Source organism: Herpailurus yagouaroundi, unplaced genomic scaffold, assembly GCF_014898765.1.
Source record: "Herpailurus yagouaroundi ecotype Mexico unplaced genomic scaffold, PumYag 141, whole genome shotgun sequence".
Taxonomy (NCBI): domain Eukaryota; kingdom Metazoa; phylum Chordata; class Mammalia; order Carnivora; family Felidae; genus Herpailurus; species Herpailurus yagouaroundi.
Genome location: NW_024412396.1, coordinates 47,896,726 through 47,924,147, shown reverse-complemented (window position 1 = coordinate 47,924,147; position 27,422 = coordinate 47,896,726). Strand labels below are relative to the sequence as shown.

General features: G+C 40.3%; 1 protein-coding gene across 10 annotated transcripts in view; it reads left to right on the top strand.

Moving 5' to 3' along the window:
• Window positions 1-9,927: 9,927 nt before the first annotated feature.
• The window catches only part of NUMB (NUMB endocytic adaptor protein), a 203,615-nt gene continuing 186,120 nt past the window's right edge, over window positions 9,928-27,422 (top strand). For 2 of the 10 annotated variants that reach the window (XM_040477622.1, XM_040477620.1), the window contains exon 1: window positions 9,928-10,015. Coding sequence is in view for 6 of the 10 variants with exons in the window: in XM_040477619.1 (XP_040333553.1) it covers window positions 9,956-10,015 (60 nt within the window). In the remaining 4 variants the exon portion in view is untranslated. Of the gene's footprint in view, window positions 10,016-10,192; window positions 10,332-27,422 lie in introns of those variants that run through there. The other 8 variants (XM_040477619.1, XM_040477616.1, XM_040477615.1 and 5 more) reach the window with 7 other exon arrangements.

Here is a 27,422-nt window from a genome sequence, read left to right as displayed (position 1 = left end):
AAGAGGGGAGAAAATAGGCTTTGGAGAGATACTGAGAGAGAGAAGTGTTATCCAATCACAGCCTGTACAACCCTCTAGGCAAGTTAGACCTGGCCAGCATCTGTCTGCACAGAAAATTTATTAGAGCGTGGTTGGAAATTTCTAATACTCCAGAGATGAGATTTCTGGTTGTATTCCTTATGGACCTCAACAATGACCCTGCTCTAAGCTAAGGTTATTAGAAAATAGATCACTATTTTCTACAGCTATGAAACTGGGATTGGTCCGCCCAAGGTGAAAAAACTGTGGCCTCTGATTCCAATACGGTTGCTCAAAGATGCTCTGGCTTCCGTATGATCAACACTCCAAATAATAATAACTCCACATTCAAAATAATAATAACTTCTCCTGGCAATTCTTTTCATCTAGAGATTTCAAAGCATCTCACCAACACCTACTCATCCCCTAGGTAGCTGATTAAGCCACATCTCTGACATTCATCTTTCACTAGGGGTCCTCCCATAAATTGATGACTACGCTGAAAAGAGTGTGGGCCTCCTGACTCAAGGTCTCACCCTCAGTACCTACTCCACTTTGCTACCCAGTCTTGAGCAGTTTGTGGTACTCCCACAGGGCGTAGTTCTTTGTAGGGGCCTATATATCAGATCTGCCTGTTTCTTTGCTGTCATTACCTCCTACTGACTGCATTTCTGGTTCCCTAGTGTCCTGGCAACTGAGCTGTGCCATGGTCACATCTGGGGTGCAGGAACTGTTGAAGAATCCACAGGGATTCTTCATGTCTTGTCATCCTTTATCCCAGTTTGCACCTCCTCCCACAGACTCGAGGCCATCATAGTACTGTGTTTTAGGCTTATTTTTCCTCCTTCCCTATCTCCAGTCTCACCTCCCCTCAGCAACAGGAAGCCACAGGCCCAGAGGAAGGAAAGGGAGGGAAATGTCTTTTTTTTTTTTTTCCTCTCAGATTGCCCTCTTGTTCCCACTGAGGGACTGAGGCCATGAATATTGGCCTCGATGGGAAGAAGAAAGGATTAGAAGGATGAGTTTTGGCTTCTATCACTCATCCTGAGGGAGTTAGCTTCTGATTGATTGATTGATTGATTGATTGATTGGAGGAGGGATGGCTCAGTGCAGACCCTTAAAGGGAAATCCGTCTTAGAGTCTGAGGGCCGCCATTTTAATGTCCAGTCTGTATTTTAATATCCAGACCAGAATGGTCTCGGAAGAAATTGAACTCTTCCTGTCCCCAGTGTTGGGCCAAAGGAGTACCTCTGTGTTGGGGAATCTAACAAAGACAGGCAGTGGGATTCCAAATTCAGAATGCAGGGATGGGCCGTATACACTGGCAGAGGGCTTTATTTAGTCATACTCCACTCCTGTGCTTTTTACCTACCAATTACTATAACCACTAGTGATCATTATATGATAATTAGCACATGCCTTTTTTATAACTCCCAGAGCACCACCCCAAAATAAGTGATGGTGTAGGGTGGCAAGGCTGCTCCTAGAGACAACTCCTGACTCATTCATTCACTAAATATGTAGTGAACTACAGTGGGCCAGGCCCTGTGCTGGGCAGCTACGAGCAGCATGAATGTGGTTCTTGGTATCACAATGCTGACACAATACAGGAGGAATAGGCACTAAGGAAGCTTACATGTGGGATGTGTGTATCCAACGTGGAAGGGTCGTGTGTATAAGAGGGACACCCCACCCAATGGTGGCTGGGAGAGGGGAATGTCAGAAGGTTCCGCTGTAGTAGTAGAAGCTAGTCATGGAATCCAACTTAGGGTAGGCGTACACTGTTTGTTGAATTTCCCCAGAACATAACGTTGACACCAAAGCTGCCTCCTCATATTAACCCTACAAAGTAACTCCCAGGCTATGCCAAATACAGTGCCTCCAACTCCGCTTCTGTACAGTGGGACACTACCTTGGAAAAGTGTGGAAGTGTGAAATTCTGCACAGGTGGAAGATGTTATTATTGTATCCCACTAAAGAGAGTCTTTCAGCGAGGAAAATGGCACCAGGGAAATAGGTGCAGAAATCAGAGTCTTCTATTTCCACACCCAAGCCCAATTCTCTGTGCCCTTGAAAGGGTCTGGGTCTGTGATGGGAAATAGGTATGTCTGTCTCTCCTTGAGCAACAACATCCTTCTTATCAGCTGCTGCACTGAGAAGACACTGATGTCCTCTTGCAGGAAACTGACAGGAAGAGAAAGAAAGCCTACCACTAAATACACTTCCTGAGAGCAAAATGAAATGGCTGAGGCCCTGGCTGCCTGTAGGAAAGGGCTGAATAAATAAATACAACCATCCCTATTGTGTAGTCAGACTTCCTGGGGGCAAGTCCTCATCTCCCCGCCTCTTCTTTCCCTTCTAAAATTGACCATCCTGCAGAGGAGCAGAGGTTTTCCCCAGCTACTGAAAGGTATTGAAACTTACAAGTCTCCAAACACAGAGAAAATACAGAGTTAGAAGGAGAGAAGACAAGACTCACAGAAGGAGGAACTTGATATTGCTACACACCTCTCCTTTAACCTCACAGAACTTTTTCAGCAACTTCTGCTTTGAACCTTTCTGTGCACAAGTCTGGTAATGTCTGGAGGCAAGTCAGGAGGAGAAAAGCCTAGGGCTAGTGCATCTCAGAAAATCCGTGGGCCTGTTAAAATCACCGCTGGGCTGGTGACCTGATTTGGAGGCAGAGGTGTAAACTGTCATCATCTGTGAATATTTATTGAGCTCTAACGGTGTAGCACCATAGCAGAAACTGCTTGAGAAGGTGACTCTGCAGCAAGAAACAGTTCCAGGGGCTCCTGGCTGGCTTAGTTGGTGGAGCACGCAACTCTCGATCTTAGGGTTGTAAGTTCCAGCCCCATGTTGGGTGTGGAGATTGCTTAATAAAATCTTGAAAAAAAAAAAAAAAAAAAGAGAGAGAGAGAGAGAGAGAGAGAGAAACAATTCCAGTCTAAAGGATCCTAAGGCATTTCCTTGTGAGGAGCTTTTTTCTTCTGCATGGAACACGGACAGAAGGAAAGAACATGTACACAAATGGAGCAGGGGAAGAAGGCATTGGGAGGATAAAGAGAGACTGGGGATAGATACTTCTGGCCTGAAAAGATGAGATCAGATGAGTACTTGAACCTTTGTCTTTCTATAGTGTCTTTGGTCTAAAGATTATTTATACTTTAGGAGAACCCCCCTCATTTTTCTCATATAATCATGAGTGAACCCTGAGAAATGACTCAGAGCCAAAATAATGGGGTTTCTTTGATTATACTTCCTCATTTTCTCTGGCCATAGGCCACCCCTCCATATCCTCCTTCCTTATAAGGAACCTAGCTTCGACCCAGTCACTCCAACCTCTTAGTAATCTTTCTTTCATGTTGCAAACTAGACTCTCTTCCTCCTACTTTCTCTTATTTAAAAATTTAAAAATATATTTTTATCTTTTAAACTTTATTTACTTTTGAGAGAGAGACAGCATGCAGGAGGGGCTGAGAGAGAGGGAGACAGAGAATCCCAAGCAGGCTCTATGCCATCAGCCCAGAGCCCAGCCCAGAGCCCAATGCGTAGCTTAAACTCACAAACCGTGGAGATCACGACGTGAGCTGAAATCAAGAGCCAGTTACTTAATCGACTGAGCCACCCAGGTGCCCCTTTCCTTTTTTTTTTTTAATTAAAAAAAAATTTTTTTTTAAGTTTATTTAAGTGATTGCTACACCCAAACATGGGGCTCATGACCCGGAGATAAAGAGCTGCACACTCTTCGACTGAGACAGCCAGGTGCCCCTCTTCCTCCCACTTTCTAATTGCAAAATTGCTATTCTTTTAGTCTCTTGGTTCTTGCTGCTCCCAGACCAGGTATGGAAACTTTCTCTTGAGTGTCCTTACTGTATCCACAGAACCTGTGTGGGAATTACCCTTTCTCTTATCCTCAGTCGAGGACTGACTTAGCAGACTGCACGGTGATCAGCTTTTTTTTTGAAAGGGACAAAGACCACACAACCAAGTCCCTGCCCCCCCGTCCCCCCTCCCCCCGGGAACTTCCATGGAGCCAAGCTCAGATTTCTGCATAAAAGAGGTGCTGCCATAATGAGCCCACCTTGCAGGTTTTGAGCATATCTTCTTTGAGCACATCCCCATAGCATAGGGCAGGCAGGAAATTAGGCTGAAGTTTAGATTTGTTGGCCATATTTTATGAATCCCAAATCTGCCATTACCTTCTGGCAAGTATACGATACACATAGATAAATGAGACAAAACATTTGAAAATAAGATCATCCTGGAAAGGTTACTATAATCATAGCATATCCAGTAGCTTGGAGAGGAAAACAGATATCACGTACTCATAAAAGTTAATAATAACTAATGGCTACTGTGCACATACCATGTGCTCAGTGCTTCCTGAATTATGTAGATTATCTCATTTATTCCTCATGAAGATTTTGTTCTAATAGCTAGAAGGGGGAGAAAACCATTATATACTCAATAATAACATAAATAGGAATAATAATTATTATATAAGCCAGTTATATATGTCAGGGCTTAAATTGAATATTTTCTCTCATTTAATCTTTTTTTTCTTACGTTTATTTATTTATTTATTTACTTATTATTTTTTTTATTTTTTATTTTTTCGTTTATTTATTTATTTTGAGACAGAGAGAGAGAAAGCGCAGGGCAGGGGTGGGGGGGGGGGTGGGCAAAGACAGAGGGAGAGAGAGAGAATCCCAAGCAGGCTCTGTGCTGTCAGCGCAGAGCCGGACCCCGGGCTCGATCTCACAACCGTGAGATCATGACCTGAGCCCAAATCAAGAGTCAGATGCTTAACTGACTGAGCCACCCAGATGCCCCTCTCTCATTTAATCTTTTATTTATTTATTTATTTATTTATTTATTTATTTATTTAAAAATGTTTATTTTTGAGAGAGAGAATGAGAGAGGGAGAGAGGGGGGGAGCATGTGCACATGCAGGGGAGGGGCAGAGGGAGAGAGGGAGACACAGACGCTGAAGCAGGCTCTAGGCTCTGAGCTGTCAGCACAGATCCTGATGCGGCACTGGAACCCACGAATTATGAGATCATGACCAAGATCATGACCTGAGCAGAAGCTGGATGCTCAACCGACTGAGCCACTCAAGTAGCCCTCTCATTTAATCTTTAAATGAAACCTACAAGGAGGTGTTGTTATTATTTCCTAAGGTAGGCCACTTCTAAAGTGGCTCCAGTGATCCCCCTCTTGGTGTCTATATTCTCGTGTAATCCTCTCTCCTTCAGCGTGGGCAGGACCTAATGTCTTGTTTCTCAGTAGTAGAATGTGTCAAAAGTGATGCTATATCAGTTCTGTGATTAGATTACAAGTGACTGACTTCTGTCTTGCCAGAAGTCTCTCTTTTGCTGGCCTGCCCTCTTGCTTGCTTACTCTGATGATGTAAGCTGCCACGTTTTGAGATGCTTTGTGGAGAGACCCTCATGGCAAGGCACTGCGGGAGGCCTCATTCAATAGCTCCTGAAGATCTAAGGCCTTAGTCTAAAGCCTGTGAGCTACTGAGTTCTATCAACAATGATGTGAGTGAGCTGAGAACAGATCCATCCCGACTGAGCCTTGAGATGATTACAGCCTTGTAAGACCCAGAGCTAGTGGACTCAGCTAAGCTCCATCAGGATTTCTGACCCACAGAAATGGAGATAATAAATGTTGTTTTAAGTTACTAAGTTTTGGGGTAATTTGTAACTAACGCATCCCATTTTGTAGATGAAGAAAACTGAAGCTTGGGGATATAAATCAACTTTCCCAAAGCCACACAGCTAGTAAATGGCAGAGTCAGGATTTGAACACATTTAGATTCAAGAGTGATTTCAAGTCTACTTTCTTACGTAATTCCAGTGCTTGGCAAACTGTAGTTCTAGAAGGCATTCTACTCTCTGAAATCCTTGGAATGCAGCCATGTTTCCAGGAAACTCTTTGTGTGTAAAACAGAGATGGACAAAAGTTTAAATGGTGCTTGCTGCTTTGAGCAGCCCACTCCCTGCTGCGGAAGAATGGCTGGTCCACCCATAGATCTAGTGATAGTAACCAGGGGCTCTATTCAACAGCATAATGGCAGAGCTAAGAGCTGCAGCCCATCCATTTTGCAAGCACTCAAGCTATCTTATCTATAAAATGCAAGGTGGGTAAAGGGGTAGTACACATTTTTCTTGAGGATGAAAATACATGCATTACATAATGAGGCGATCTGATGTGCTATTTAAAGATCATATGAGCCCTAGCATTAGAAAGCAAATGGTTCTACCTGTAGGAACACCATTTTTCACTTAAAAAACACACACACACACACCTTTTTTTTTTTTTTTTTAAGCTTCGTCCCATCCATGGGAGACAGCTTTGAACTTTGAAACCACAGTGCTTTGTTCCAGCAGGGAAGGCAGCTTGGCACTTCTCTGTGTTGGAATCTCCGCAGTTTGAGATGGTGAAAACATCTTCTTCCAGACGGTTTCCCTTCCTTCATCCAGAGCTTTGTGCCAGTGATCACCTTTATAAAAGGTGGCTGCACGAATCTTGTCAGCTTTGCCCTGATGCCAGAGCAGCAGTCTTTGAGCTCAGGGAGGCTTTCCAGGTGGCAGTGGAGCAAAGATCCCATAGGGTAAAGTTCTGGCATGGTTCTCCTTTCAACCAGTGACAGGCTACACTTTGTTGGTATAATTGTGCAAGCTGGTATAAAGTCCACAGCCAGAGGGATCGGGGTAGGACTCTAAGCTGGCTCAGAACTCTGTGGCCTCTTGACTTTGTCTAGCTTTCCTTACTCTCTTCTCTGCTGGCCCTGCCCCCCACCCTCCCTATCCCAACCCCTCCTCTCTAATCCCTTCATCCCATCAGTCTCCATCTTCAGGGATCCCTGACTCAGGGAACTACCTCTTATCAAATATCTTGGCTTGCTTCCAATTGCTAGAAACAGGCAGCTCTGGCTCTTGTCTACTATCAGAATGATTTTCTTCCCCACCAGTTGTTTGTTTCGCTAATCCATTTGGAATTGTGTCTAGAATCCAGTGTTGGGGGAGGGGAATCCAAAAATAAACAAACAGAAAAGGAGCTTTCCCTAGTGACATTGCCCCCACCCCGGACTAAAATAGAAATGACAGGAAACCTGGATTCTGCTCCCTTGAAAAGTGATATGATGAAAAGAGAGCAGAAAGTAGCATCAGCATTCGCTGAAGCCCGAGGCCTTAGACATCAGGACATCGCCGCAAGTCCTTCATTTTCTACGTAATCAGGATTTATAAAGGCTATTTTTGCCTTTAATATACCTGCTATCCTGGTCTTGCTCAAGTGCCTCTGAACAGATACCATCTGCACCACCTCCACAGCCAGCCACACAACACAAAGCTACAGACTCCCTGACTCCAGTGTTCTTGCTTTCTAAGATGGGGTCTTAAGAGTGGTGAAGACATAACACAGGAAAGAAAAGAGAGGCTGGATGAATTATGTGGTAAGGTTATGTGATAAGGCTCATGCAAAATCAAAACGTGGGGCACAAGCAATAAACTTTCTAGTACTGTGTGGACTTTAATAACATAATAAATAGCTTTCTGTTGGATCAAAGAATGTTCCTTAAAATCTTCCTTCTTTAAGATTTTTTCTTTTCTTACTGGACTGAACATGTTTATTTTACTTTTTTTTTCTTAACTGATTTCCATAAGGAACAGGAGTGGTAAAATGTATATATGCATGTATGAGTGAAAACATTTGTGAGTACTTTGTTTTCACAGAACGGAATGAATAGCTGACCTTTGTGGAAGTATTCCTTGTTTTGTGATAGTTATTTTGTTGAGCTCCTGGACTTAGATGGCAAGTCCTCTTAGTGAGGCTGGACTAATTCTATGTTCTCTATGGCACCAAATCACTATGGCTGTACAAGAGCCATTATTACCCCAAGTACCATAATAATGCCCATGCCCTCCTATGACGTTATTGTTTCCTATCTGCCAGGACATTAATTGCCTTCTAACTTGCTCTAAAATTGGTAGATAGGGCATACTGCCAAGACTAGAGAGAAGAAAGCTGCTGGTAATATAATAAAAGGCTGTGTAAAGGATATGCTGATACCTCCTTCTCATTGGGGAATCTCCACATTTGCATGTTACTTCATTTGTTATGGATGTTAGCTCAGGCTTGCCTTATGTCTTGGCTTCCATCTTATCATGGTCAATGTCTGATCTTTCCTTTGACTGAATGATTCAGACATCTCCGAAGTTATTTTGACTTTTCCACTTTCCTTTACAGGCTTTTTATGAGTCATTGAATTGAAGGGGAGGTTATTTCTAAACTGGAAGGTGAGGATGAGGGAAGGGGGAGGAAAGTTCCAGAAAATAACTAGGAAAAGACACCTTATTGTTATAGTTACTGGAGGAATAATTTCTGCTTAGTTTGGTGATATGTAGTTTATTCAAAGTTGACTAAAAATATAAGCTAGAAATTAGACTTTTTTTTTTTTTCCCTGGATAACAAACAGTGAAGTTTTAGACTACTTGTAGCTTGCTCTGCAAAGGACAGGGAGGTGAGTAGAAGAGATATGGGACAAAGAGTTAGCTGGAAGAAGAAAGGGGCAAAGCACAAAATTTCTGAAGTCCAGATTCTCAGTCTCACAGGAAGTTCCCAACCATAAGGTAATGCTTGTGAGGGGGTGCCTCCTTGACCTGTCCCAATCCATCTCTGGTTTGTTTCATGGTCCATGGGTTTGTGTATTATAGGTAGAGTTGTGAGAAAGGTATATTTAAATCTGACTTAGAAATTTAAAGAGTAATCAGGCAAACATTTTGTTATTTAGGAGCATGAAAAGTGGGTGGAAATTAAAAAGAAAAGCAAAATCTAAGGATGGATATATTTCTAGGAGCACAAGAGTTTTTATAGCAACACCAGATTTCTCAAAAATGCGTACTGTGACTTGTACCCAAATGAATAAAAAATGCAATCATTTATTCTCGTGCATTGTGCTAATGTGAGAAAAGAACTGCAATTCATTCAACGGTCCTAATTTAGAATGCTAGGAAAAGACAAGCTTTCAAATATCTGACACACATCTAGTAGGGCTATTTATGAACTGCTGAACATAAAAATCAAATTGGGAGAAGGGGCGGGGAGGGACGGAATTCTCATTTCCAGAGCATCACACGGGGAAATGTGGCCCATTTCGTCCAAACTTGCTCATGGCTGCTTGGTCACTTGGCAGGAGCCAGGGGTGAGTCTGGAGAACTCTCAACATGCCACTTCAGTTTATTAACGACGTTGTAACTGCAACCAAAGTGGGCTGATTTCTACTAAATAAATGGTTGTGCTTTGCCCTTTAGCATGAAGACTTCTGGAAAGAACTTCAAGGAAATAGGGTGCATTGAGACTTCAAGAAGAGGACATTTTTATCTAAGTGCTTTTCTCCCAAGGAGTTGGAAAACACTCCTTAAACACAACCTCTGGTGTTGGTGTTTTGTAAGTACTACCCTCTAAACTATCAGTGATAAACTTCTCCTAATAGGGAGGGAACTGGAGAAAGGGATGAGTTTACAGAATGAACTCTACAACAAAGAGTTAACCCTTCCCCGGTAACCTCGCTTGTGAACATCGGCCCCTTCCTTGCTTTCTACTGCGCAACCAAACTGTGCCCAAGTTTGAACCAACCCTGGAGCTACATCCCTTGCCAATTGACATAACAGACATTTTCGGTAGCCTATCATAACTTCGAACTGCCCTACCATCAACCAATTACAACTAAAGCTTGGTCCAGGACGCTGTGAGTCCGGGAGGGGGCTAATACCGGGTCCAGGAAAAGGGGCGGTGAGGAAGCTATGACAGACGGGTAAGTGAAACCAATCAGAATAGAGAGCCGCCGCCCCACTATCCAATGGAGAGGTAAGAACTATGAAACGGGGTGGGCCTGTTGTCATGGGGGAGGTGGTGGCGCTTGATGGCTACTGGCGGCCGAGGTAAAGGCAGTGGCGCTGGAGTTGGTTGGGGGCAGCGGCAGGTGAGTGCCGGTAGCGCGGGCCTGAGGTTTGGGGGCCGTCGCGGGGCGGAAACTCCAGCGCGGAGCTCCGGAGGCGGAGGCCGGAGGAAGGGGGCCTGGACTGTGGGCCGGGTCGGGCCGGGGCCAGGGCGGCGGCGGCGGCGGCGGCGGCTGCGGCGAGTTCGCTCCGACTGGGCTGGTGGGAGAATGGCCCGGTTCCCGGCGGCGGAGTTCGCGTTGGCAACATAGGCTGGGGGCAGACCCAAGCGGTTCGTGCCGGGAGGTCCCTTGGGACGTCCCGCTGCTTGGGCGCTGACCGGCGGCCGGTGTGTAAGCGGTAAGTTCCCTGAGGAGACGGGAGCGGACGGGGTCCCGGAGAGGGGGGATGACCCGGGGTGACCGGCAACAACCTGGTCCGAGGACCGGGTGACTCGGGGATACACACCCAGGACAGCTGGGGTGCGAGGGAAGAGAGCAGAGGAACCCGGGAAACCCAGGAGCGGCCCGAGCGGAGGGAGCTGGGGGGCCGGGAAACTGGGAGTGGCCCGGGTCCGAGGGAGAAGAGACACCGAGGGCGGCCGGGGTCCGGGGTGACAGTGAGCGGCCTGGGTCTGAGCGAGGGGCGTCGAGGAAAGGCAGAGAGGGGGTTGGGGACTCTTCCTGAGAAAGGCGGCTGTCCGAGGGTGGAGGACTCCGGGAGAGTCTAGGAGAAGCGGGTCTTAGGAGGGTGGGACCTGTGGAGACCTTGAACAGCTGGGGAGGAACAGGAGCTCCCAGCCCCCACCGCTTGTCTGGGATGGGAGACCCAAGACTGGACTGGGAGCTCCTGGGTCTGAGAATCCGCGGGGGACCATGGGACCTGGAGCAGTAGTTCGGATTTGAGACTGGGCTGAGGGGGTCTACAGGGGAGTGGAAGTTCTCTCAGTTGGAGAGTAGTCACGCAAAATGACACAGGGGTGGGCGGGGAGAAATAATTTCCTTGTGGGAAGCGCGAAGTAGATAGGGCGTAGATAGGACGCAGTAGGAGAAGGTTGCTCTGGAAGAGAGTGGTGGTCTTGTGGAAACTGGCCGTAACAGCAGATATGAGAAATTTACAGTGTAGTTATTAGTAGATTCTAAGGACTTCAGACATAGAAGAAACTTCGGCTTCATAATACTAAGGTGGAAGAGAAGAGCATCCTAAAAGCAGGGTTAAGTGACTTGCATTCTAGTGGCTTAGAAAAAAATTTTTGTTTTAGGATGACACCATGATATTAGAAAATGAGGACATTGACAGGATGGGGAATTTGAAAGGAAAAAGGGGAGGTGAGGAGTAGCTGAAACTAAGGGAGTAGGAAGGACTGGGGACTTGATCAGAAAGAGGGGAGTCATGAAAGGATAGACATACTCTGGCCAAATTTAAAATAAATTCCACCACTTAGCTTGGTTAATTTAACCTCTCTGTGCAAGTTTCCTAATCTGTACGATAGTGATAATAATAGTCCCTATTTCATAGGGTTGTTTTTTCACATGGGTTAATATTTGTAGAACTTTTAGAATAGTGACTGGCATCGAGTAAGCAGTGGGTACTTACTGACTAGATTGTTAAATAGAGGATAAAGACCCGAGTTTTTTTAATGCTGTGATTCTCAAACTTTAGCTTGCACCAGAATCACCTGGAGGGCTTGGTAAAATACAGACTGCTGGCCAGAGTTTCTGATTCAGTACATCTGGGGTGGGTCCCGAGCATTTGCATTTATCTCAGGTGATGGTCAGAGGATCCCACCTTAAAAGCCACTTACTTCAATGAAAACAGTAATAATGTTTAAACTTCTCAAACTGTCTACCCTGCTAGAGACAAGTAGAGGCAGATTGCAAAAATGATCCAAATATAAGGGATATCCTCTATTAAGCCCTATGTTTCTCAAACTGTGGATTGTGATTTATTAGTAATTTATAAAATCAGTTTAGTGGGTTACCACCAGCATTGAAAATAAAATGAAATAGAACAGAATTGACTAGCATTGCATTTGGTGAAGAAAAATGTTGTTTTGGGAAAATTTTCTTGTGTGTGTACTAGGTCACAATGTAAAATCTGTTTCTTATAGTCAAAGGAGTTTGAAAAACTGTTTTGAGCCATGCAGTGCAGCAAAAGTAGCCCTTTAGTAGGGCTTTCTAGGGACTGAGTTTATTATTTATTTTTATTTTTCTGGTAATTCTGTCTCAGGTGGTCGTACATTCTATTTAATTTCTTTAGCCTCCAATTTGGTTTCTCCTATGTTTGCCTGATCACATACTGCGTTGTGCCTCTTTTTAGATATTGAGAATCTTTGGCATGAGGACTTAAGGAAATTTGAGTCAGAGAAATGAAATTGAGTGGTGTTTCACTTGTGCCCTCTTGTTTACCTTTCTTTTTATACCACGGTATGGTAACCCATTGTCTGTAAAAAAAACCTAAGTATGCACAGACATTGGCAGTAAACAACTAACGCTGAAATGGACTGGTTTGAGAACAGTTCATGTATAGAAAATAAGTAAAAACCAGGTAAGACACATTTCAAAGAAGAAAAGCAAAGGAGTGTTTCCTTTTTAAAAGAGAGTGAAAGTAATATAAGGCTTCTCATGGCCTTACACTAATACAAAACATATAAAAGCATTTTTTTAAAGTTTATTTTATTTTGAGAGAGAGGATTGTACCCATGAGCAGGGGATGGGGAGAGAGAGAATCCCAAGCAGACTCCCTGCTGTCAGTGTGGAGCCCTATGGGACCCTGGGATTGATCATGACCGGAGCTTAACTGAGCCATCCAGGAGCCCCTAATATGAAAGCATTTTTAAGGGAAGCAGATATACTTGTGTATTTTAGATTTCTAGGCTTTTGAAGAGAGAAGAAAGTGATAATAATTCCCAGTAAAATGCACCTGGGATAGAGGCTTAACTACAAAGCAAATAGTTTATTAAGCAGGAGCTTTTGTTTTGATGATTTTCTCCCTTGAGAATGAACTGGATGTGCCACATGTTGTAAACTTGTTTGGGGACCTAAATACAATCTACAATACCTTTTTACAGCTATATTAAGAGTATGTGTATTTTCTGTGCTGTTCTTGGTTTCCTTTTTCTTCTGTAAAAACCTAGATGGTTTATATTTAGGAAGAGATGATTATATTAATTTTTGTGGCTACAGGAACAGAGAAAGTATTGAAAACTTAGAGATTCTTGCAGCTCTCTTTAAAATCTTTAATCTAAGGGATTTATGTGGCCCTTTCATTAATGTTTTATGAAATTGTGAAGAAACTCTTGGTGTAGCTTTGCATTAGGATTTTTACATAATTTTTTCTCTCAAAAATAATTGTTCTCAGATTTTTATATTTCATTAAAATTTTTGTTTGGAAGACTACAAAACATATAATCATTATACTTTTGAACTGAAAAAAATAAGCAGTCTTTTCACAAAAGAAATTTACTGATTTTTGTAACAAAGGTTCCAAGGATGAAAGTTTTTGAATTCCTTGCATTGCATTAAATGGAGGATCCCTGCCACCACAGTGGTTGTTCTTTAAGTCATTGTGCAGTTGGTGGACACATTTGTATAGATCATTCAATTCTTTGCTAATTGATGGAGGAATGTAAAACCTTAATAATTGAATGTGGGGGAAAAATATAAAAGTTCACTGTTCGTAATTGTGAACATTGACCAATTTGATTACTTGCTTTTTAATAAATGGACTTTATTCAGTTGACTTATTATTCATCCATAATCTAATCACACTTACCTATGAATAGCTCTGATTGCTCAACTCATTTTATAGTGAGATTTAGTAATCTGTAGTTGAATGAATGGTGGTTTCTAAGTCCCAAAGAAACTGTGTTCCTGACTACAATTTGGTGAGACTTAATTTCACATATCAAAGAAAATTCAAGTACATGATTTAGAAAAGAAGTTCAATTAACACTAGTTAATTAAGTTTATTTTCTATTTCAGTAGCATTTTATCTTCTTTTATAAATAGCTTCTGATCTGCTCTCTCTGCTGCTGGCGTTCAACTACCCATATAATAAACCTTGATGGAATGTTGGTGCCTGAGAATTTAGTAGTGTAAAGGTACAGAAACCTATGTCTGGTTTTCAGTTTGCTGAGAGAATTACTTTTATCAGAAAAGATCCCTTGGGAAAGTTACCACCTTAAAAAAAAGGTGTTGTTGTTTTTTTTTTTTTAAGTTTATTATTTTTTTGAGAGAGAGGGAGAGCCAGCAGGGGAGGGGCAGAGAGAGAGAGGAAGACAGAATCCCAAGCAGTCTCCACACTGTGCACGCAGAGCCCAGTGCGTGGCTCTAACTAACACACTGTGAGATGATGACCTGAGCTGAAAACCATGAGTTGGACACTTAACCGACTGAGCCACCCAGGCGCCCCTTGTTTATTTAGTAGAGTACTTGAAAACCTGCATTTTATTTTTAGCTTGCCAAAACATATCTATTATGTTTGATTGTGATTTCCACAGAATGACTCTTGAATTCTGAATTCCAGTTTCTGAATTCTGATACATGTTTCCTTGATAGGGCTAGGGAGAAAGGAAACAATTGTACTCCTTAAATATTAAAAAATAAATTTGCTATCTAATTTTTTTTATCTTGACATGATGATAAATTATTTGCCAAGAAAATTTGTTTCAGTAATATAACCTATTGGGATTTTCATTATTAAAGTTACGAGTACTGTATAAAACCTTAGGATGTTTGTTCAGATCTGAGCCACAGGTTCTGATAAATAGGATGTCCTCATGATACTGCTTATATATTTTTGAGAATATAAAATACACACTTGGAAATCTTAGAGCAAAAGGAGGATTGAAACTAAGGGAGAACGAGGAGAACACTGACATGTGTTTAAGGAGGAGTCTGGAGGATCTGTAGGAAGTATGTCTAGAGTACTGAGCCCCTCTTGGCAGTTTTCCTAGAGTGACATATGTAAAGGAGGATGATCCTATTTGCAGCATTCTCCCATGGACATATTTTTTGTACTGTGCAGTTTCCACTGCCTGCTATAACTCTTCCTTTGTTATCTTCCACTCAGGAAAGCAGGTCAGAATGCAAGTGAATAGACTGAGAATTGCTAGTCCTAGAGGATGGGAGCCTGGGCAGTACCATGTGGATTTAGAAGGCTGGACACTTGTCTCTGCTTCTGCAACTCTTGGGAATAGGTCCCTAGCAGTCATAACTAGGGCAAGTCATACCATTTGTCTTTCTCTGGTGGAGTCTGGGATTAAGCAGTAGGAAGAGACCCCCAGCCATCTTAAATGGGTTAACCAAGGAGCTAGTGTGTTAATAATTAATGTTCAGTGACTTCCCCTTCTCTCACCACCAAAGTTGAGTTATTTAGGGAGCAAGAGGGATTGAAAGCTGTAGAACACTATTTGGCTCCTGAATAAAGGGAAAGTCAGGGAAGCTAGCAACACAGAAAAGCAAAATTTGTAACTTACTTAAGATTGACCTTGGCTATCTTTGACCTTAGAGAAGTAAAAGTTAGTGATGCTTTGTCCTGGTCAATCGTGTACAAGTATACCTTCAGTGCTTTTTAGTTGTGTCATGTTGTGCTGTTTTGCATGATTTATGAAGGTTTATTTAAATATTTTTAATATAACCAACTTTGTTCTAAGGAATTTTTGCTCCCAGTATTCTTTAATCAATATAATTTTTTTTTTTTCAAAGAATCTTACAGAACCATAGAATACCCTGATGGTGACAGAAGGATATTTGTAACTACTATATTATGAAATTGAAAAAGGCATTGTGTTCTGAGGAAGCATGATAGAATGGACACAATCCAGGTTTTAGAATTATGTGACCATGTTTTTGATTCCTGGCACTATTATTTACTAATTTGTCATTTTATTGAACCTCCCTTAGCCTCGGTTTTGTCATCCATAAAATGGAGCTTATAATAGCTTCTTTACCAGCCTTATAATGAGAATTAAATGAAAATCATTTTGTTTAGTGCCTTGCCAATAGTGGGCAGTCAACACATGGTGATGTTAATTATTAATAATTATAACAGTAGTAAGCCTATTGTTGACTTCTCTGTTTAGAAGGGCTAATATTCCAAATAGTGTGAGTATAAACAATTTGGCAGTTAGGAAAACCAGAATTTACTTAAAATTTTTATATGTACTTTAAACATTTGCCATCTTAGTTTGTTTATGTGGTTGGTTTAGTTTGGTAGATTAGACTAAAACATGGGGCAAATGAGGCTCATATTTTACTGTGTGGTCATGGGCTCTAGCATATTACCTGATCCTCTTCCAAATATGTATTGTTGTATGAGTTTTTGTATGCTTTTGTTAGCAGTGGGAACCCTTAACCCTACTTCAAGAAAAACTATTAAACATTATAGATTGAATGGTTCTAAGTTAGTTTTAAATGCCAGTTAGAAGGAATTAGTTATCCTCCCCTACAGTTAATACAGTCTTCTTTACTATTTAAGTAGCTTCCTTTGTTAAGGATTTGGTCAAAGGTGAAAGAAAAATCTATCTGTAGAAAGCTGTTAAAAGCTATATTTCTTAAATTACCTCTGATGAAAGCAGGTGTGTAATTTCTATAACATTCATGATGTAATGGACTTTGCCTTAAGTTTAATTAGTGTACATAATTTTTTTAAATTTTATTAAAATTTTTTTAATGTTTATTAATTTTTGAGAGACAGAGTATGAGTGGGGGAGAGGCAGAGAGGGAGGGAGACACAGAATCTGAAGCAGGCTCCAAGCTCTGAGCTGTCAGCACAGAGTCCTATGCAGAGATCAGACTCACTAACGGTGAGATCATGACCTGAGCCGAAGTCAGATGCTTAACCAACTGAGCCACCCAGGCACTCCGGTTATCTTATTTTTAGTCCTATCTGTGGAATAACTTGAATCTCTCTTTTAATTCAACTATATTTTTTGCCTTTAAGTCACAGTAAATTCTTAATTACTTCCACCCAGATTGGCAGTGTGATAATTAATCCCTAAATTCTTTTGGGTTATGAAGTATAGCTATGGAACCGATTAGACACATTTTTCATTAGACTTGACTTGTATTTTATTTAAGCTAATATTTAAGTATTGGGTCTCCCTGGCATTGAATATCGTTATTAGCAGTTCTCAATTTGTTACCTGCAACTCTTTGAGTTGGAGTGGATGTTTTCTACAGTTAATCCATTTTCTCATCAAATATTATCATAGACAAAAGTAATAAGTTCTAAAAATATATGTATAGCTAAAACATGTATTTTTAGAACTTATTACTTTTATACATATATACATATTACATATATTATACATTTATACATATATATCATATGTATAAATGTTGAGATGAACTAAATTTTTTATTTTGAAGGCTAGACTGAATTCATAGTAGTTTTGGTTGACTGTTTGCTCTGTCAGTGGATGTTGAATATATTCAGCTATTATCATATAGAGATCAGTTACTATTTTAACTTTTAAAAGGTTCATCCTTAAAAGCTCTCAGCCTACTTTTTCTACCTTTTACTTACCCAAATGTGCCATTTCAGAAACACTAGTATACTTCTGTTACCCCTAACATGGCAAATACATTCTTTTTTTTGTCTTTCTTTTTTTTTGGACAGATATATTCAGACATAATCGACTACAAGGAAATTGTACATGTTTATACAGTTTGATGAGTTTTTACCTATTTATCCACCACAATCAAGATAAGGAACATTTGGGGCACCTGGGTGGCTCATTCGGTTAAGTGTCTGACGTTTGGGTTCTGCTCAGGTCATGATTTCATGGTTCATGGGTTTGAGCCCTGCATTGGGCTGTGTGCTGAGTGCGGAGACTGCTTGGGATTCTCTCTCTTTTTCTGCCCTTCCCTGCTTGTGTGTGTGCACTCTCTCTCTCTCAAAATAAGTTAAAAAAAAAAAAAAGATAAGGACAATACTTAACCACTCTAAAAGTTTCCTTATGCCTCTTTGTAATCTATCTCTCCTTTTCTACCCACAGAGGTAACCACTAATCTGCTGTCATCATAGATTAGTTTTCATTTTCTAGAATTTTATGCAAAGAGAATTGTATGGTGTGTGCTTTTTTGATAGGTCTGGCTTCTTTCACTCTACCTAATTTATTTGAGATTTATCCATGTTATTTTGTGCATCAAGAATTTATTCCTTTTTATTGCTGAGTAGTATTCCAATATATGGTGATATCACAATTTAAAAAATCTATTCTCTTGTGATATTGAATTGTTTCCAGTTTTGTCTTCAAATAAAGCTGCTGTGAACATTCCTGTATAAGTTTTTGTATGAACATGTGTTTTCATTTTTCTTTGATAATATATCTAGTAGTAGAATTGCTGGGTTATATGGTAACTCATTTTTCTAAAGCAGCTATTACCATTTTATATTTTTGCTGGCAGTGGGAAATGAATGTTTCAGTTTCTCCATATCCTCACCAACACTTTTTTTACTTCTGTTTTTTATTATAGCCATCCTAGTAGATGTGAAGTGATAACTCACTGTGGTATTGTTTTCAACTTCCCTGATGGCTAATGATGAGAATTTTTTCATGGGTTTATTAGATATTTGTTTATCTTTGGAGAAATGTTTTTTAGGATCCCTTGACCATTTAAAAATTGGGGTTATTTGCCTTTTATTATTGAGTTTGAGTTGTAAAAAATATACATTCTGGGTATAAGTCCTTATTAGATATGTGATTTGCAAATATTTTCTTTTTTGGGGGGAAGGTTGTTGTTGTTTTGTAACCTCTACACCCAACGTGGGGCTCTGACTCATGACCCCGAGATGAAGAGTTGCATGCCCTTCTGAGCCAGCCAGGCACCCCTGTTACAAAAGTTTAATAAAATATTCTGTCTTGTTATTAATTCTTCCAAGTAGTAGTTTGTTGGCCTTTTGGTCTGCTGTGGCAGTTGGGGTCATGGTGCTGAGGGAAGCAGTTTAGAGTTGCAAGAATGGGTTATAAATGAACCCACTGATTTAAATATATGGTTGTATGATTTCATTGTTATGTTACTTTATTTTTTTTAATGTTTATTTATTTTTGAGAGACAAAGAAGAGGACATGAGCAGGAGAGAGGCAGAGAGAAAGGGAGACACAGAACCCGGAGCAGGCTCCAGGCTCTGACCTGTCAGCACAGATCCTGACATGGGGCCCGAACTCACGAACCACAAGACCATGACCTGACTCAAGTCGGACACTCAACCGACTGAGCCATCCAGTTGCCCCCATCCTTATGTTACTTTATACTTGAACATTAAATGAAGTTCAGGTATCATTTTTCTGCTTACAGGGCAACCTGTGTCTGTAGTTCTAGGCAAGCTTCCCTGCTGGACTTTTAATGGAAATTAGGGTCAGATTTTTTAAACACGTTACTTAAAGGAACAATAGTTTCTATTATACCCCTTCTTTTTTCCCCTCTCTCCCTGCCTTTCCCCTCTTTGACTCACCTACCTAGTATCTTTTTATCTAAAGAAGACACTTCTTTTGGATTAAACATATAGCCTTTTTCTGAGGGATGATCAAATACTAAAGCCTTATTCTTTATGGAAATTCAAGGAAATGTTCTATAGTGATGTTTAAAAACATAGAGAAAAATTATAAGGATTTTAATTAGCCGAGGTAAATTCACAATCAAGAATTAACATCATTAATATCAAAGTTTTTTTTAATATCAAAGTTTTCTATGTAATCCTGCTTGAAAGTGAGAAATAGCATGCTATTTTCCTTTTCATTTAAAGTATAGTAAAAATGTAGTTCTTTTACAACTTGTGCGATTTACTTAGCCTTTTGAGATACACTGATTCTTTTTTTTTTGAGAGAGAGAGCGAGCAGGGAGAGGGGAGAGAGTGAGGGAAAGAGAATCCCAACCAGGCTCCGTCTGTCAGCACACAGCCCAATGCAGGGGCTCAAACCCAGGAACCTCCAGACAATGACCTGAGCCGAAATCAAGAGTCGGACGCTTAGCTGACCAACCCACCCAGGTTCCCTGAGATAAACCGATTCTTTGCTTTAAGAACATTTAACTCTAAATTGAGCTCTTTTTTTCTGTGTTTTAATATGCATTAATTGTTTTCTTTTTGGAGATCTTAAAAGCAAAGTATAGTATACATCTTTTACATGGTATTTGAATTTTATGTGTTTCCTCTCTGTAGAGTTCTGAGGGCAGTACTTTGCCAAGTAAGAACTAATGTCCTGGGAAATTAGGTTGCTGGCTTGACTTCTTACTGTGCTTTTCTCATCTTTTTCATTGCTTTGTAAAAGAGCTGGGCTTACTTCTGTGGAAAATAACTAAATCACCTAATTATTTTCCTTAGCTCAAATTAAACATGATTGGTATACATTTGCATCATATTGAATTCTGTAACTTTTTCTTGTTATAGACTTGTTTAACATACCTTGAAGGTCTTTGACTTCATTTGATAAGTTGGCTGTTTGTATAGCCAAGTAATACTAATGGTGTGTTCCTTCAATGAATGTTCTTACTCTTTAGGTCTTTTCCCCCACCTCTAGTGGACCTAATCAGTGTAGGATATCACTTGTGCAAGAAAGCCCAGATACTTGTGAAATATAATCAAAGTCTCTATCATATTGACCCTTCATTATTTTTTAAATGATATTAACATTTATTATGTCTGTGTTTACCTTATGCAAGTTTTTACTATATAAATAATTTTGGAACTTGCTTATTCTATTCTACTCTATATACAGAGAGAGTGTGTGCTTGAGTCGGGGTAAGGGGCAGAGGGAGGGAGGGAGGGAGGGAGAGAGAGAGAGAGAGAGAGAGAGAGAGAGAGAAAATCTTATGCAAGCTCTACACTCATCACAGAGCCTTATACAGGGCTTGATCCCACGACCCTGGGATCATGACCTAAGGCAGAAATCAAGAGTCAAATGCTCAACCCACTGAGCCATCCAGGAGCCCTTGGAATCTGCTTTTTTTTTAACATGCATTTTAATATCATTACAATTATTTGAAAACAGTTTCAAACTGCTGAAGAAAATTCTATTAAAGGATATATCATCATTTATACAACGAGTTTCCATAGTTTTCACATTCAGATTGCTTATTAATTGCCAATTATTATAAACAAATCTGGGGCACCTGGTGGCTCAGTCAGTTAGGTGTCTGACTTTGGCTCAGGTCATGATCTCACGGCACATGAGTTCGAGCCCTGTGTTGGGCTCTGTGCTGACAGCTTAGAGCCTGGAGCTTCCTTCAGATTCTGTGTCTCCCTCTCTCTTTCTGCATCCCACCCCCACTCACGATCCATGTCTCTCTTTCTCTCTCTCTCTCTCAAAAATAAACATTAAAAAAATTATAAACAAATCTTCATTTATATTGCTAAACATATAATCTTTATCCACATTTCTATATTGTTAAGATAGATTCCCATAAGTAGAATTATCAAGTTCAGGTTTACATTTCTAAGGGTTCTCAAGAGAGCAAAACATTGCATAATTTCTTTCTAGAAAGGTTGTACAAATTTACATTCCCACTAGCAATGTATGAGCTTGAGATATATATCTTTGCCAGCAGTGTTATCATTTAAAAATATTTGCTAATTTGATAGGGAGAAAAGAGTAACTAGTCTCTGAAATTCATATTTTATCACTAGGGGAATATTTTCAATATGATCATTAACCTTTAAGTATTTCCTTCAAGTGAAGTTATGTTTCTGTTCTTTGTCTTTTTTTTTTCTCTTTTTGAGTGATCTCTAAATTTTTTTTTTAATGTTTATTTATTTTTGAGAGAGAGAAAGTACGTGTGCACTCATGAGCTGGGGAGGGGCAAAGAGAGAGGGAGAGATTGAATCCCAAGCAGGCTCCGTGCTGTCAGCACAGAGCCTAATGTGGGCTTGAACCTGTGAACCATGAGATTGTGACCTGAGCCAAAATCAAGAGTTGGATGCTTAGCCAAGTGAGCCACCCAGGCGCCCCACATGGTCTTTAATTTTTATGTGGAATCTAGGGATGGATAATATTCAAAGCTGTGATTTAATTTATGTAAATGATCAGCAAAAGTGGTTTAATGTCCTTTTCAATTCTGTTTTGCCCTCCTTCCTTGCAACTGCTTTCTGATTTTGTCTGTTCTTGAATTTCATATAAATGGAATAATACTATGTATATTCTTTTTATCTGGCTTCTTTTGCGTAACATACTTTTTTTTTTTTTAATTTTTTTTTCAACGTTTATTTATTTTTGGGACAGAGAGAGACAGAGCATGAACAGGGGAGGAGCAGAGAGAGAGGGAGACACAGAATCGGAAACAGGCTCCAGGCTCTGAGCCATCAGCCCAGAGCCTGATGCGGGGCTCGAACTCACGGACTGCGAGATCGTGACCTGGCTGAAGTCGGACGCTTAACTGACTGTGCCACCCAGGCGCCCCACGTAACATACTTTTGAGATTAATTTTGTTTTATATTTTTTTATTAAGGAAATGGAAAGTTACAGCAATAGTATTTAAAATGCATTTTAAATACAATGCCATTTAAGCCCTAAACCATGGTTTGAGTATTCAGTTTATCTCAAGTACAAGTTGTATCTCCCTAAGACGCTGTTTCCATCATAGTAGCCATTTTAAGCCAGCCATCTTTTTATACATGGATAATTTCTGGAGGGAGCATTTAGGATGAACATGCACCAAGAATGCATAAGAAAAGAAAATATATGTGTATATACCTTTAAGAGTATCACTTAATAAAAGGAGTATCACTTAATAAGACCCTGGGGTTTATTTGGCTCTTAAAAGCACCAAGTTAAAAATTTTCAAAAGTTTGGGGCGCCTGGGTGGCGCAGTCGGTTAGGCGTCCGACTTCAGCCAGGTCACGATCTCGCGGTCCGTGAGTTCGAGCCCCGCATCAGGCTCTGGGCTGATGGCTCAGAGCCTGGAGCCTGTTTCTGATTCTGTGTCTCCCTCTCTCTCTGCCCCTCCCCCATTCATGCTCTGTCTCTCTCTGTCCCAAAATAAACGTTGAAAAAAAAAATTTTTTTTTCAAAAGTTTATATTATGGCACAAAACCTCAAGTGAGTTACTAAACAAAAAATAAGATTATTTTCAGAATAAAAATTATTTTCAACTAGGGATAAAAATGCATTTTAAAATGAGACAGAATTTGAAGAAAATAAGACATCCTCATTGAATAATAAATTCATATTATTTTAAACAACAGAGGGGCGCCTGGGTGGCGCAGTCGGTTAAGCGTCCGACTTCAGCCAGGTCACAATCTCGCGGTCTGTGAGTTCGAGCCCCGCGTCGGGCTCTGGGCTGATGGCTCGGAGCCTGGAGCCTGTTTCCGATTCTGTGTCTCCCTCTCTCTCTGACCCTCCCCCGTTCATGCTCTGTCTCTCTCTGTCCCAAAAATAAATAAATGTTGAAAAAAAATTAAAAAAAAAAAAATAAATAAAATAAACAACAGATAATTTCCTAGGTCGTACAGTATTCCATTTTATGAATATCACACTTTGTTTTTCCATTCTTCTGTTGATAGACATTTGCGTTATTTCCAGTTCTGCCTGCTTTGAATAAGGCTGCTATAAACATTCTTGTACACATCTTTTTGGGAACATACGTTTCATTTCCCTTGGTTGAATACTTAAGAGGGGAATTGTTAGGCCACAGGGTACATGTATGTTTATAAGAAATTGTTGGGGGTGCCTGGGTGGCTTAGTTGGTTAAGTGCGTGACTTGGTTTTGACTCTTGGTTTCGGCTCAGGTCATGATCTCACGGTTTGTAAAGTTGAGCCCCACTTCAGGCTCTGCGCTGAGAGCGCGGAACCTTTTGGGATCTTCTCTCTTCCTCTTTCTGCCCCTCCCCTGCTTGCTTGCTCGCTCGCGCGCGCGCGCTCTCTCTCTCTCTCTCTCTCTCTCAAAATAAATAAACTTAACCATTTGGCAAATTCTTTTTTTTTTTTTTTTTAATCTACTAGCAGTGTATGAATCCAGTTGCTGCCAATCTTTGCCACCACTTGGGTTGTTAATTTCTTTGATTTTTTTAGCCATTCTCGTGGGTACAAAGTGATGTGTTAGAATGGTTTTAATTTGCATTTTCCAGATGAATAAAGATGTTGAACTTTTTTTTTTTAAATCTTTACAAAGCAAATTTGCAGATTAATATCAAATATCTTAATAAAAAGTTCAGGATGTTTTATTACTACATATGGATCTAGACTTACTAATCTGATTTGTAAGATCAGAGCTTAATTTGTAATTAAAAGTAAAATGAAGGGGTGCCTGGGTGGCTCAGTCAGTTGAGCGTCTGACTTTGGCTCAGGTCATGATCTCATGGTTTGTGGGTTTGAGCCCTGCATCAGGCTCTGTGTCGACAGACAGCTCAGAGCCTGGAGCCTGCTTTGGATTCATGTCTCCTTCTCTTTCTGCCCTCCCCCGCTCACACTCTTTCTGTGTCTCTGTCTCTCAAAAATAAATAAACATTAAAAAAAATTTTTTTGGGGGGCGCCTGGGTGGCGCAGTCGGTTAAGCGTCCGACTTCAGCCAGGTCACGATCTCGCGGTCCGTGAGTTCGAGCCCTGCGTCGGGCTCTGGGCTGATGGCTCAGAGCCTGGAGCCTGTTTCCGATTCTGTGTCTCCCTCTCTCTCTGCCCCTCCCCCGATCATGCTCTGTCTCTCTCTATCCCAAAAATAAATAAACGTTGAAAAAAAAAATTTTTTTTAAGTAAAATGAGAAGGATTTATTTCAAGCATATGATTTTTCACAAGTTACATATTGTAGTGATAATTCATACAGATTTATTGGAGTTAAGAAAAAATTGGCTGTTTATTATTTGTGAGAATTTTGTTTGATAGTAAATGATTCAAAAGGAAGACTTGAGGCTGTGTTTTGTAGAGCTTATTTTGAATTTGGTACATTGAATCGCTGATTCAGGAACATTAAAATTGCATAATCTGGCTAGGAAACTAGTCTGTATTTGAGCCACATGTGAGAACTGATATCTAGTAATGGGATCAGGTAGTAATAATACTAGCAGCAGCTAATGCTGTATTCTAGGCATTGTTCTAAGTGCTTTACATGCACTAATTTAATTCTTGAAATAACTCCTATGAGGCAGGTGTTATTATCCTGTTTTCTTGTTGAGGAATCTGAGGCACAGAGGTTAAACAATTTGCCCAAAATCAGAGCGAATGGTAGACTCAGACATAGATAATCTGGCTCCAGAGGTCATATTCTTACCCTTCAGTGCTTAAGTGATTAAATGCAGTCAATTTTTAGTTTTTTATAGAGCACTATCCTTGTGTGGCAGTGGTGGTCATTGTTTAAATTGGGATTTCTTTTCTTTTTTATGTTTATTTATTTATTTTCAGAGAGAGAGAATCCCAAGCAAGGATTCTCACCGCGGAGCCCCACACGGGGCTTGATGTCACAAACCATGAGATCATGACCTGAGCCGAAAAACCAAGAGTCAGACGCTTAAGTGACTGAGCCACCCAGGCGTCCCAAATTGGGATTTCAAAGTTTGCAAATAGGTTCTCTGCAAGTCTCTCTCACTTCACTCTTAATACTCCTGTCATATATCCCAGGGTGGGGGTGATTTATGGAAGGAAAGTTTTATCTGAATTAACAGATGGTGAACAACTCTAGTAACCTGAGATTGAGTGCTTTCCTAGAGAAGATGTCATTTCTGTTTGTACCTTAATTGAGCCTTGGAATTGGAGCAACTACTTTCAGACAGTCTTCAGCAGTGTTTGTTTAACTGGTCTTTGTAAAAATCTCTAAATGTAAATGTTTAACATCCTCTGGAAACAAACTGAGTGAGATATGAGGTTGATGGAATTTGTGACTGAAAATTATTGGGCCTAATAGCAGCACTCCCTAAACACTTGATATTTATAGATATTTATAACGTGCTGACCCAAGAATCCGTTTTTAAAGCTCTTTTCTTTCTGGGGCGCCTGGGTGGCTCAATTGGTTAAGTGTCCGACTTCAGCTGAGGTTATGATCTCATTGTTTCACAAGTTCAAGCCCTGTGTCTGGCTCTCTGCTGACAGCTCAAAGCCTGGAGACTGTTTCAGATTCTGTGTCTCCTACTCTTTCTACCCCTCCCCCACTCTCACTCTCTGTCTCTCCAAAAAATAAAAACATTAACAAAATTAAAGTTATTTTCTTCCTGAATCTCTCGCATGTTGGATTTAGATAAGATTAATCTTTTAGAGTAGGGCTAGGTTTTTTTTTTTAAGTTTATTTTATTTATTTATTTTGAGGGGGTCGGGAGGGCAGAGAGAGAGGGAAAGGATCCCAAGCAGGCCCTGCATTGCCAGCGCAGAGCCCGATGTGGGCCTTGAACCCACAAACCGTGAGATCATGACATGAGCCGAAATCAAGACTTGGATGCTTAACCGACTGAACCACCCAGGCACCCCCTAGATTTTTTTTTTAAGATTTTATTTTTAAGTAAGTAATCTGTATACCGAATGTGGGACTTGAACTCATAACTCCAAAATCAAGAGTTGCACACTCCACTGACTGAACCAGCCATGTGCCCTGTAGAGTTTTGAATTTCTTTGAAAGAAGGTTAAGGAAGGAAAGGAAAGTATGTATTGGCTTTTTATGTTGCCACACCTTTTGTATCTTTCTCCACTTCTGATTTGACGTTGTTGATATCATGGGTAACTTAAAGAAATTGGGGTAGATGGGAAGCATTTTGTGTGTATTGAATGAAAGGATGTAAACTCTTCAATAAAGAAATCATGAGATAGGGGTTTAATTCCTGTGTGGCCACGCTATGATTTGCCTAAATGTTTTAATCTCTCTGGGTCTTTGTTTTTCTTTTATGAAGTGATGGTATTGGATTTAATGATCTTTAAAGTTTTTTTACTGCTGAAATATTCAAATTATTCTGAAATTATAATGAATAATATATGAATATAATTAAGTTTTTTAAACAGAAAATAAGTGCCAATGCTGTTTATAGAGTAGCAACCATTTGTCACCAATCTTCATTAAGGATTGTAAGTCATATATCATTTCTATTTACATGTGGGCCTTTTTTATGCTCTGTTTGCCTATCTCAGAGCTGGTATTATACTGTCTTTATTTACTGTAGCTTTGTAATAAATTTAGGTGTCTGGTATGGTGAGTCAGCCTCATACCCCCATGTTGTTCTTCTTTAAAATTATCTTGATTATTCTTCTAAATCTCTCTTAACCTTTAAAATTCTATGATTTTTGTGTATACTGTTTAGACTCCCTGGGTATTTTATCAGTAATCCGTACATTCTTATTGAATGAATATAGTGAACAACAGCCAGTTACTGTCTAAAGGCTTATGAACAACAGTGTTACAACTTAATATCAGTAAATTACGACTTTTGAGAATTTTGCTAAAAAACTTGTCTTTGTCTTTCAGACGTTTTTAATTAAATTATTCTCAGATTTGGGCTGGGTGTAATATTAAGTATCTTGAGTGGGTGTAATATTAAAT